At 36.4% G+C, this 13,402-nt stretch overlaps 1 protein-coding gene across 1 annotated transcript in view; it reads left to right on the top strand.

Moving 5' to 3' along the window:
* The first annotated feature begins 5,953 nt into the window (after positions 1-5,953).
* LOC106870719 (hypoxia-inducible factor 1-alpha inhibitor) overlaps positions 5,954-13,402 on the top strand; it is a 40,325-nt gene continuing 32,876 nt past the window's right edge. Inside the window, exon 1 of the mRNA XM_014916887.2 lies at positions 5,954-6,200. Coding sequence (XP_014772373.1) covers positions 6,093-6,200 — 108 coding nt within the window. The 5' untranslated portion in view covers positions 5,954-6,092. The remainder of the gene's footprint in view (positions 6,201-13,402) is intronic.

Below are 13,402 nucleotides of genomic sequence, written 5' to 3'. Positions count from 1 at the left end.
TATATATATATATATATATACATACACAGGTATATTTATACATATATGTACGTACATACATACACACACACACACACACATATATATATATATATATATATATATATACACACACATATATGGTATGTATGAATATACATACATATATATGTGTGTGTGTGTGTGTGTGTGTACACATACACACATCCTTTTAAAGTGGCTAGTATTAGTCAATAAACTTCAGTTACCTTGACCACAGCTCTCATTGAAATGTGTCCTTGTTTTGTTGATTTTTATTAAACATAAGCTATAGCACAACTTCAGCTGAACAATGAATGGGGTATGACAACCAAAAAATTTGATAGTATAATTTCCATAGATGCTACAACTAACAGAAAAAATGCTGATATATTTATGGAAATCCTCTGGGAAACTAAGTTATGGATAAAAGCAACTTTAGTCTATGAGATTGTAACACTTGTAAGTCCTATCCTTTTGGCAAGCACACTGGCAGAAAGAACTGCAAGATGTATATTACAAACTCATAAATAACAATAACAATTTTAAACACTAAATAAACATACATTATCTAAATTATCAAGTCCTGAATACTCAACTTAACTTCCAAATCTCAATTACTTGCATTTGTTTTGAACATCTTTTACTGAGATATTGCATAGTTAAGCGATTCTGCAGAAATTTCAGTATAATTAGGTAATTGTGGAAGCTCACACAATGATACTGTTGAATCTCTACCATTTGGACAACTGGCATACATGAAGAGTGGATTTGATTTAGTTCCATGTCATTAACATATGGATTATTCTTGTTCACTTCAATAAATCATCATAACAGAATTTTATCAGGAGATAAATGCTAAGCTGGTAATGTGTTGCCATTAGAAGAGTGCTGCTGGAATGAAACAAATACCTTTCATGAGGTGTAAAGTTTATAACTGCACAGTAAGGGACTTTATTGATGAGAGTACATTAGGAAGTACTGTCTGTCAACATGTGTTAGAGAGATCAAGTATTTTTGAGGGCTAATTGAACAGCTTTCCAGATAATCTTATTGGATCTTTCAACTTTGTCATTGCTGAATGAATTGCGGTTTGATGACTCTTTGTTTATTCAAATGATGTATTACATTTCTTGTGAGCACTGAGAACCACTTATAGAGTGATTTGATGGATGCATCTAGCAGTGCCACTTAATGCAAAGATTGATTTAAACACTTCATAACAATTTCAGAAATTATTCAGACTAAGTATCACAATAGGAAAACATAAGAGTTCATTAATGGCCCTCAAAGAGACATTTGTGAGATAACAATGATATTGATGGCCCATTAAAGTCAACATTAAAATGCTTCAGAGACTGAATAATGTTGATCAGAATGTTTTCTTGAAAGTGAAAAAATTAAGGTTTCATTTTGGTATACAGTTGACAAAAAGAACAGGCCTTTTTAATGTCATCTTTAGAGAAAGGTAGATTTTGTATTTTAGCTTACCCAAAATGAAGCATTTTTATTATCCTTGGGTGACACAGTGTTTTCTGTATTTCAGATAATTTGGCATACATCAGTGCATTAGGAATAACATTGTCCCTTTTTCATGAATATAATTGATGGTGGCAGAAAAAAATGCAAGTTTTGTATACTATTGCTGTACCTAGCTTTTTGCTTTTATGTATTTTCTCCTATTTAACATAAAAACAACTGGCTTTTTATTAGTAATGAGAGTAAAATCATGTCCAATATAATTTCACTTTAAATAGCCTTGATAAGTGCAGTGGCTTCTTTTCTATTGGAATATAGTAATGTTTGTTGTCAGTTCTTGATATGAAAGCGACTTGTCTGTCTCTTTGATTTAGAGTAGCTAAAACTGTGACATCAAATGCATCACATTAATACAATGAAAGTGCTAAGATGACATTTTGTATTTCCTTTTTCAAAGTATTAAAAGCATTAAGTGTTTTTTGACTCAGAGGATATGACTGCATTTCTGCTAAGGCTCTAATTTTCTCTGAGAATTTATGGATGCATTTTGCATAATATACAAACATGCTTAGAGTGACCCAAGATTTGATGGAAGTAGCGGCTCCTGCCAACAATGTAGTCTCAGGATCAGAATGAATAATGCTGCTCCAATTACAATTGCCAAGTATTTTGATAGGTCTTGCTGAAATGACAGATCTTGAATCATTCTCAAAACTAAGTTTTGGTTTTAATGTTCATGGACTTTTGAACATTGTCTCTTTTACCTGCTGTTATATTGTCAAAGGAGGGGAAAATGTCTTCAAAATTTTTTTCCATTATAGCTTTATTATTAGTCATCTGGAGTGGAGGCGCAATGGCCTAGTGGTTAGGGCAGTGGACTCATGGTCATAGGATCGCGGTTTCAATTCCCAGACCGGGCGTTGTGAGTGTTTATTGAGCGAAAACACTTAAAGCTCCACAAGGCTCCGGCAGGGGATGGTGGCAAACCCTGCTGTACTCTTCCACCACAACTTTCTCTCACTCTTACTTCCTGTTTCTGTTGTGCCTGTAATTCAAAGGGTCAGCCTTGTCACACTGTGTCACGCTGAATATCCCCGAGAACTACGTTAAGGGTACACGTGTCTGTGGAGTGCTCAGCCACTTACACGTTAATTTCACGAGCAGGCTGTTCCATTGATCGGATCAACTGGAACCCTCGACGTCATAAGCGACGGAGTGCCAACAACAACAATAGTCATCTGGAAATAGGCAGCACCATTTGCAAAGCTAAAAGGAATATGGCAAAACTACTGCAAATGCAGTGTAGTCTTACCTGATTCCAATAGAAGTATTTTATGATGTGCACCCTTTCAGTTGAAGGTAGAGAAAAAATTGCATGCAGAATAACTTAATGATTATACCATCAATATGTGGAAGTGTGTATCTAAATCATCGAACATAAACTTCTTTACCAATAAATTCTCAACTGAAAGAGTGAACATCACAAAATACTTCTGTTGGAATCAGGTGAGACTACACTGCATTTGTGGCAGTTTTGCCATCTCTTGGTAGTCGTACATGACTAACAAAATCTTATATGGGCATCTTCTGAAGATTTCAACTGTCATTAGAAAGTGTTGTCTACTTCTTGCTGGACATGTAAATGAAACACCGTGAAGCTGCTGCAAGAATTCTGTTATGGTCCCCCAATGTCACTCGTAGATGTGGCCACCTGAACCTGACCCCCAAGAAAATCATTGACGAAGATGTTGGACTACATGATGAATGTGGTGCAAGAATGCAATACATGGAGGAAACTCATAGCGTCACCAGTTGGTGTTGGATGATTTAAAAAGAAAAAAAATTATTAAGCCATCATTGTTTGCTTTGGTGGCAGTGGCATTAACTCAAATCTGAGTAGTTAATCTGTAGTGAGTGATTGAGCCTCTTCATCCTAATGGGTGCAAAGGGTACTGGTGTCTGAGCTGACTGTTTAGGTCAAGGGCAGCATAGAAGATCCAGGGAAACATTTATCACAGGTGTTGGTGGGAGATGAGGAAGTGTGAGTCACTCTTTCTGTCTTTGACGGCTGATCTCTGCTTCTTGACATCTATTATTTTCCATCTGCTGTGTTCTTTTGACATTGACATACCATCACTTTGGGTGGTCCTTGGCAATTGTCTCCCAGGTATTTGGGTCAATGGAGCAGCTGAGGAGAGTGGCCTTGAGCTGGTCTTGGAAACAGAATTTGGGGGCTACACATGGCCTAGTTGCATTAGCAACCAATGATTTAGGGTTTTGCTATAAGATCTGGTGAGCAATTGCTATATTCAGTAATGATATGAAAATTTTAATTAAGAATAGTACCACTGCATAGGTTTTAAAAAAACTCTAAAATTAACATAAGATTAATAACAGGAAATGCATGCATTTCAGTTCTGTATGAACAGTACAAGAATAATTTTAGCATTAAAATTAGCTAGTCCCATTTGTGTTAATAAAGCTAATTGTGGAGTAATGGAAAGTATGCTGTGTCTGGGCTTATAAAACTGAACTAGCAGAGTCAATGAGTGCAGTAAGAACATGATTGTTGATAATTACCTCCTTCTTAGCAAAAGATAAATTTTGGAGCACGTTTGGTACGATAATCTGGATAATCTGGATAATCTGGATAATCTGGATAATCTGGATTAATTTTAAGCCATGCCAAGTAAAGCAATTTCTCCATGATAAAAATATCAAAGAAAAAAAAGATGTAAATACCAATTGACAACATTTTAGCGATAGAGTAACTACAATTAATAATGTTTAAGAACGAAGTGCACAATACACGACAGATAACAATTACAAACACTTATGCATTATCTTGTTTGTCTAACGCCCCTCTGATTGTATTACCTGGTGTTGTCTGCAACTCCACATCTTACACTCCTTGTGACAACTGTGACCACGCCCCACAATCACTGATTTCATATCTTCAACCGTAACCTCCTCAAAAAGATTGACCTTCCCTTACAGACCCGGAAAATACTTTTACCAACCCCTCAACTACTTACACTATAAGTTTAATTGAGACCCACAAAGGAACGACGCGGCTGTTACACATAGAGACACTCTACTACATTGCATTTAAAAAAATTAAATACCTCCCCCACCCCATCTCCCCAAAGCACCAGGCGATTCGATTGGCATCAAGTCATTCACCAACACACTCCAGCCCGAGCCATGAATATGCTGTCTCCCAGCTGTCGTTTCTACTTTCCCTGTTCATCGGGCCTGGGATGGTTTCGCACCACCTCTACTTTGGCAAACTCATTAGTCTCCCCTCCTCTCATTATCTTTATTGTCCCATACTCATCGCTTTTCAGTCCTTACTTCGCAGAAGATGCCCATGTTTATCATGCTGCCGTTAACTTTTAACGTGTACACAATGAACATTAACCCCAATGTCATCGGACTCAGTGGGTCTATATCGCAAACATAGCCCTTCCACCACAACTAAATAATGAAATAAAAAATACAAAGCATACTTATAATTACATTATTTACATTTGACGGATATTTCTCCTCATCTTGTTTGTTGTTAACACAACGTTTCGGCTGATATACCCTCCAGCCTTCGTCAGGTGTCTTGGGGAAATTTCGAACCTGGGTTCTCATTCCTAACATTAGGAATGAGAACCCAGGTTCGAAATTTCCCCACGACACCTGACGAAGGCTGGAGGGTATATCAGCCGAAACGTTGTGTTAACAACAAACAAGATGAGGAGAAATATCCGTCAAATGTAAATAATGTAAATAATGTAAATAATTCCTCATCTCTTAAATATAGAACTGTAATACTTATAATTATATCTACACACATGCGCGCGCGTGCACACACACACACATTGCAGGATTTACTCTATTTTCCTTTAACTAGGAACAGCGCCTGAAATTTATAGTAGAATGAAAAATGGGATGTCGTTGTGACTGTGCCGCATCCATGAGTGTTAAAAAGCTGATTGCGAAGAAAAGGTACTTTATATCGGGTATCAAAACCTGATCTCGAAATCGAATCATTTGGGAGTTGACTTCTACAATGTACCCAGACTGTCACAATAATTCCTGGCTCTACCCCTGTCAAACGATACCTCATTGCATAGCAGAGGCATGATATACCTACAACTGATCTGTGGGTTGTGTCTAGCCGTACGGTCGACAACCAGCATGGCATATGTCTGTCTGCTCGATTTAGAGCGACCTAAGTTTACACAATATAGTAGAAACACGAGAGAAAAAGACCTTGTACCTTGATAGTACTAACTAAACAAGTGTAAGGATGAGAGGCTAATCGGGGGAGAGATACGTGAAGGGCACGTTCATTCATGAATCTGTGTAGAACCCCAGATTTTTTTTGTCATTTAGAAGTTGTGTTTACACTTAGAGTGCTGTGACGGAATAACAATGAAACCGAGGCTGGTTCTTTTCCCATCCGCTCCTGCTGCTACTTCAAGTCTGATTTACCCCCTCTTACTGCTTCTCCTTCTTTCTCTTGTTTTTGTTGTTGTTTTCAAGTGTCTTTCTATGTGGAAATCGTGCTGTGGTCGGCTGAGTGAGAAAGCAGTTACGGCTTTATTCTAATTATATTCGAAACGATGGCAGCCGAAGCAGGAGACCCACCGCATCGCTACAAGTTTCCTTTATCCAAAGTTCCACGACTTCCATACGATGATCCACAAGCGCAGAGACTGATATCCGCTGAGGTAAATATTAAAACAACGTAAAAAAATTGGCAGTTTAATTTATTTTCTCTTATTTCGTCATCTAGTTTGCAATTGCTGTAGAACAATATAGTTCCGGTTAGTAGGTTTAACATGCTGACTGTTCACTGCCACTAAAATGACTATTTCTAGAATCAGACAACGATTACAGAAAAGCTCGTGTGATGTTTTTTCTTTCACATATATACACACTGACGAGCGAGAAAGACCTGTCGCCGGTTTTAAACTCAGTTAATATTTAAACATTTCATAGACGCAACAACCAACACCTACTCGACTAAATTAGTTTCCTTAATAGAAGCTATATAATGTTGGCTGTGCATTGAATTATTTTTAAAACGCAAATTAAATTATCTTTTTCTCACTCATTCATTTGTTTTGGAGTATTTCCAGAAAAAACAACTAAATAACACAATTGTTTAGTCTTAAATGCTAGTGAGTGGCTGTTTGTTGTGATTTCACTTGACTATTTTTCTCTCTTTCTTCTGTGTATCAAATTAATCGGTATTCGTAATTCATCTTCTGTCAATTTCTTTAAATATTTGTGAATTAGAAATTCCATATTGATTCCATGTTATTCACCAATAATCCTTTCTGAATCTCGTGTCAATTCTTTTAGTACAATTTCTTCCTTGTTTTCTTACGCAATAGTAAACTTTATCGTTAAATTCGGTTTTTGTTTTCATTAAAAGATTCGGCGGCTAATTATGTTCGTGTATTTATTTATGAAATAGTTTTGAACTGTTTTGATGGCACATTTATATGAATGAAATGATGTCTTCATCGATTAAGATCAAACACCTTGTTTAGTAATTGACTCGATATATGCAGTAGTTGGATGCTAACTCTTGTGTCCAAACCACTTGACCACCCCCACTAGCTTAATTTCCCACGTTCTTAAGTCGTTTGTAAACATTTATGCACATAGCCTCTTTTTCCTGCAATGACAGCTCCGTTTTTGAATTTCACTGTTATTGTGTTGTTAATTTTTTTAGCACCCGCTTCAAACTCACACTGCATGTAACTCCCAAAATATTCGTTTCATAAAATACACATGAATTTGGCTCTCCCACTACTTTCTAAATTCTCCTTCAGTTTACTATTACAGACCACCAACATTGCAGTTAACTCCTACACACTAACTATATCTTTTAGAACATGAAAATGTCAAGATAATTTCGAACTGCGACATGTTTATTTATATATGTACGTTTACTTTAAACAGCAGCCCTCCTCTACGAATAACCTCAAAATAGGAGTCAAATGCGAGTAGTATATCACGCCTTAGATGACCATAAAGTCCGTGTTTAATTTGGGGAATATCGATTTTACAGGGTATTTTCTTTTACAAGGTATTTAGAGTGGTAGTGTTATGATGATGTTTTCGGCCATACCAGCATGATACAGCTGTTAGTGCTCGGCTGTAATAGTACACTTCCTTGACTTGCATCACATATTTATGTAAACAAGAGCAAAAGGATGCGACATGCTGCTGCTCTTCCTCTCCACGTATTCCAAGGTACTACAGCAGTCTCTGCTTTGTGGTCCCCACATAGCAACTCCCTCTCAAATTAGATCTTCGATCCGCCAACTTTTTCACCCTTCTCCCTGACATCCTTACTGTGTATCATCACTTACAGACCCACCATTAAACCCTCTGCCCACTCCACGTAGCTTGTCTCTGCCCACAAGCTCCTTACAAACATCGATCTACAATTCGAACTGTACATCAGCCCTGACGTCGATTATCTGGAATGGGCAATCTTTGAGTTTAGAATTCACTTTCACTTTTGTCAATTAGAATAGCGTAGATGTAACATAAAACTAACATAAAACTGAAAGATTAGATTTATCGGTAGGTTTATTTATTTATTTATTTATTTATTTTAGCAGAGTAGTACATGTTTATTAAACTTTTACAAGGAAAAGGTTGACAGTGACTTCGAAGTTTTGGCTTACTCGGCTTCGTCAGACCGTGTGTTTGTGTGCATGTGTATAAACATTTTTCTTTCCTCGGCTGGTGTTTTTTTGTTTGTTTGTTTATGCACTCTAGCACAGGGGTTTTCAAACTGTGGTCCGCAAGGACAAGACAAGGGGTCCGTGAACAGCAAATACTTTTTATGGGCAATTTGATTTTATATATGGTTTTTAATCGAAATCTTTTAATTGACAATAAACCTATTTGTTAAATACTGTTAAATGGATAAATGTAAAAATATGTTATTTTAAGCAAATATTTATGTATAAATTTCATAAGCGTTTAGCCTGAAATATAAAGGGGTCCGCAAGTCAAAAAGTTTGAAAACCCCTGCTCTAGCAATATCTATAGATTTTGCATATATTTCTTTCGTTCATTGTGATGTTGCTTTTGATTATATTCAGCTTTTATTTTATACCTTCGACATAAGTGGGAAATGTTTGTTTGTTTGTGTGTGTGTGTGTGTGTGTGTGATGTTACTGTGGAATTTTTTTCTCCTTCCAAAACATTACGGATGTTAGGACTGAGTTACATCTAACTTTGAATAATTTTAACTTGTTTGATTCGGGCCTTTATCTCTTGAGAGATTCATCTTGATTGACAGCAGTGAAAACTGGAACGTACAATAAAAAAAAAAACTATGGACACATTCTCTCATTTTCTTCGGATATTTGATTTTAAAAACTAAAATCAAAGTAGATCGAAATGTCTGTGTTTTTTATGAGTTTATAATTTTTCGAATTTCATTTTTAAAGAAAATTATTTTATACGTTTCGATCAGTTTGATCGCCAGTTGTCATCAGGAGTTTTATTCCTGGATGCATGCTGATCGTACAATAACTATCATACCAATGGAAACGGTATTTAAAGCTATGTACCTTGTAAAATAATTTCGGTAATATCCTATTTGACGTTCGAAAAATCGAATTTAGTTTAGTTTTTAGTAAATCGCACGAACAACCAGGAATGGAAACTGAGTCGCATGTACACATTACCGAAAAATTTCTAATTTTACATGGGTAGTGGTGATGGATCAACTTCCCGGTCGATAATATATAAGTATCATTCAAGTACTGTTGTCTACAATCCTTCCCAAAATTTGTGTGAAATTGAACTTATATCAGAGATCTATGTTATCGAAAAGTCTATATTTAATCATGGAATATTTCTTTTATTCAAACGAGAATTTTGATTAGGAAAAAGAAAAAGTCTAGTATCTAGAATAAGGTGTCATGTTGATAATTTTAAACATACTCATTCTTATACGGCCCTGAAAACTGTCCTTTCCGTTTTAATTAAGAAGTTAATGTTGGTTTAGACGTCAGTTTTTACCCCTGTCTTCACTAACTTCTATAGTATTTTTTAATGCGGTCCTCGGGCATTCATGTTTTGAAAACCAGATATCCAGAGTCGGTAACAACAGAACATAACTTATTCTAATTTGAGCACAAAACCAGCAGTTTTGAGGAGGGGATGTTAGTCGATTCTATCGGTTCTCAGCACTTGTACTTTATTTTATCAACTCCAGGCAGATCGAAAGGTAAACTTGACCTCTGCGCGATTTGAACTCAAAACGTTAAAGAGTCGGAAGAAATAACTGCCAGAACACTAAAGATTCTGTCAATCCGCCGTCACAACCAACATAACTAATAAAGGTTTGCGGTTTAGTCACGAGATTAGTGAGTTGAGGCTAAGCAATAGGTAGAATTACGTCGACTGCAGCACTTGACAGGTATTTTATTTGTATCGACCTCGAAGGGTTGAGAGACAAAATATACCTTGGTGCTATTTGAACTATAGACGTAAATTGCTGGAATAAATACAAGGTATTTTTTTCCGACGCTTTGACGATTCTGTTAGTTCACCACTATATCAATCGTAATAGTAATTCTACTATAAGCACAAGGGCTGAAATTAATTTTTTTTTTTGGTGTGGAGGTGGTGGGGGCTTGTCGATTGCATCGACCCCAGTACTCAACTGATACTTATTTTACCAACCGCGAAAGGATGAGAGGAAAAGTCGACTTCGGCGGAATTTGAACTTAGAACGTAAAGACAGAGTAGGTAGCGTTCAGCATTTTGTCCGGTGTGTTGACGATTCTGCCGTTTGTAACCTTTGTAGTCGAAATAGGGTTTCAAAATTTTGCACAAGGTCAGCTACTTTGGGGAAGGGGATAAGTCGATTACATCGATCCCAGTGCTCAACTGGTACTTATTTTATCGACCCGGAAAGGATGAAAGCCAAAGTCGACCTCGGCAGAATTTGAACCCAGAACGTGAAAACAGACGAAATGCTGCTAAACAGTTTGCCAGGTCGCTAAGCAGCAATATAAAATGTACTGTTAAAAAACAATAAGAATTCTCAGTCTAGTTGCTGTATAAATGTAATTATATCTTAATTATATGGATAAAAAAACACGAATATCATGTAATAAGCTCTATTGGCTTTCAAACTAATGAAAGCATTACTATTGCCCTGACGTACCCTTGAACATTTAAATACTACTGCAAACAAATGTGTTTATACGATTGAAGTGCACACTTTAAAAAAAAAATATTTATAAATGCAAACACACAGCTTTAACAGCGTTTCGACATTTTAATAATCCTATTATTGGAGTGTCATATATCTGACATTATAATTTCGTTTTAGGTAAAGGCATACAGATAAGCTTTGGTTATATCTTATTTTAAGATGCGAAAGAAATGACACTAAAATATTGATTTCAAATTTTGGCACAAGGCCAGCAATTCCCTCGATTCCAGTGTTCAACTGGTACTTGTTTTATTGACCCGAAAAGGATGAAAGGCAAAGTAGACCCCGACGGAATTTGAACTCGGGTGAAGACAGAAGAAATGCCGCTAAGCATTTTACCTTGCGTGCTAACGATCTTGCCAGCTCGCTGTCTTAAAATGGAACTTAAAATATTAACCTAAGCTCTTTTTCTTCTGTTATTGCTGAAGAATTTTTTTCAACTCCTTTGCTCCCTCTCACATCCTGCAGTTAATGGGAAGGTCACTGCTTCCGTAGCCGAACGGAAGAAAACCCTGAAGTACTGTGACATGACAGAATTCTCTCTTCCATTCTATGGTGTTTGTGACATTCGGAGGAACTGGGCCACTAACAGCAAAGTTCTTGTCAACGTTGGCAGCTTGCCTCACCGACGTGTCAGGTGATGCCCGTGGGGGTACTTGGCTTTTCCAACGCCTTAGGCTCGCCATCGTCCGTGGTAATGCTGCGATTATACTGGCTTCCTTCAGTAGGTTCCGTTAAACCTAGAGGTGTGCGACCAGTTGCTTTGATAAAAAAATCAAAAAATCCACTAATGGTTTCAATACAGTTTTAACGAAGATTTGGAAGAGTCAGATGAAAGTTCTCCGTTAATTTTCTTTCATGTAAATTAATGTTTATGTTAATTCAAAAATTTGCCAGTAAAATCTTATAAATGACAATGTTCTAAAAGATGTACATGTTTATGTTTTATATGAAAATAAAAACTTCATAAATTCACATTGGTCAGCCCAGGTCTAATAGGAGATACCCTTGGTGCCGACAGTGGGTTTGAACTCGCAGCCACGCGGTTGCAAAGCAAATTTCTTCACTCCACACCCATGCCTGCATCGCTTGACTTAAAAAAAAAACGGTTTTTGAATTTTTCATACTGAAAACATATAAAGCCGAAAAGTTGCTTTTTGTTTTTTTAACAGAAAAACATAGGGAGTTCGCAGTGGGTGGTTAAAAATTCTACGCTTAAATAAATTAGCACCAACGATTGAAACAAACACATAATTTAACAGCAGAGAACCAAAGCATATAAACGTATCGTTTACGCATTTCTAGTTTGCATGTGACTTAACATGTATGGCGTTAGCTCACAATATTAGCTAAATGACTATTAGTAACACTAATAGACATGTAGCAGTAAAAGATAATAAATGCCTATAGTATATAAGTTTGGCAATCCTTTTTAAAATTTGTCCAATTGACTTTAATTAACTTCTGGGATGCTATATAGAAATATGAATTTTTGAAACAAAGTGATTCAAACGACCATTATAATGATACAGTTTAATGAAATGATCTACATTGAATGTAGCCATGAACATTGTTTTCTTTTTTTTCTTTTTGTTAAGGAGACATTATCGTGTGTCGCCGTTCCCCTTTTTAAAAGAGGGTTGCAGTATGATTTGTGAAAGATTTAACTGCTATCTGTCGCGGCTCGAACGACACGTAGGGGTTCTTTCGATTGTTAATGTTTGGAGGCTGTAAACGAATTTTAAAAAAAATACGATTGATAGAATCACAAGATTGATTTATATATAATGTCTGATTGAATAATTCCATTTCCTTCCTCCACTCTAACTTGGTGAAATTCTTGGCGATCCTTCATTGCAGGGATTCACTTCTATTTTGTCAAGTTGCAACTCGTATCATTTCGGCTAGCAACAGCTTTCTTTTTCTTTTTGTCTAACTCGAAGATAAACAAATATCAAAATTTATGCACATACCCCTCCCCGCAAAAAAAAAAAAAAGAAATCTACAGCGATAAGAAAAACGAATTGTTTATGCGTACATTTTGTTCGAATTAGCAAATAAATAAATAAATGCCAGTGTGTGTAATTGAAATTCATAGAAAAACAAAAGACGAAGACAGGTGTTATAGTTTGACGCTCGGGAAAGTGAAAAAGTCTTTTACATTTCGAGCATATATATATATATATATATATATATATATATAATGACTTTTCAGATGATGTAAAACTTGCCACTGTTGTATACTAAGAAGATATTTTAACTATTTGGCTTTCCCAACGCCTTAGGCTCGCCATCGTCCGTGGTAATGCTGCGATCATACTAGCTTGCTTCAGTAGGTTCCGTTAAACCTGGTGGTGTGCGACCAGTTGCTTTGATAACAAAAAAAAAAAAAAATCCACCAATGGTTTCAATACAGTTTTAACGAAGATTTGGAAGAGTCAGATGAAAGGTCTCCGTGCTATGTAAGTGCAAATCCCAGCGCTTTATGGGCTAACCTTCTGCCTGTGCTGTGCATTTTTCTGGCATCACGGCAACACAAACTAAAACCATTGTGCTCATTACAATACCATATTGTTTCAGTTCGTTGTGACTCCTTATAGCAACAGCGTACTACCACCACACGATGTTTCATTGCAGACATTCTTATCCCCTTAAAAATGAATCTCTATG

Source organism: Octopus bimaculoides, chromosome 17 (genome assembly GCF_001194135.2).
Source record: "Octopus bimaculoides isolate UCB-OBI-ISO-001 chromosome 17, ASM119413v2, whole genome shotgun sequence".
NCBI classification, from domain to species: Eukaryota; Metazoa; Mollusca; class Cephalopoda; order Octopoda; family Octopodidae; genus Octopus; species Octopus bimaculoides.
Note: the sequence above shows the minus strand (reverse complement) of the source record. Positions and strands in the feature narration are given on the sequence as shown.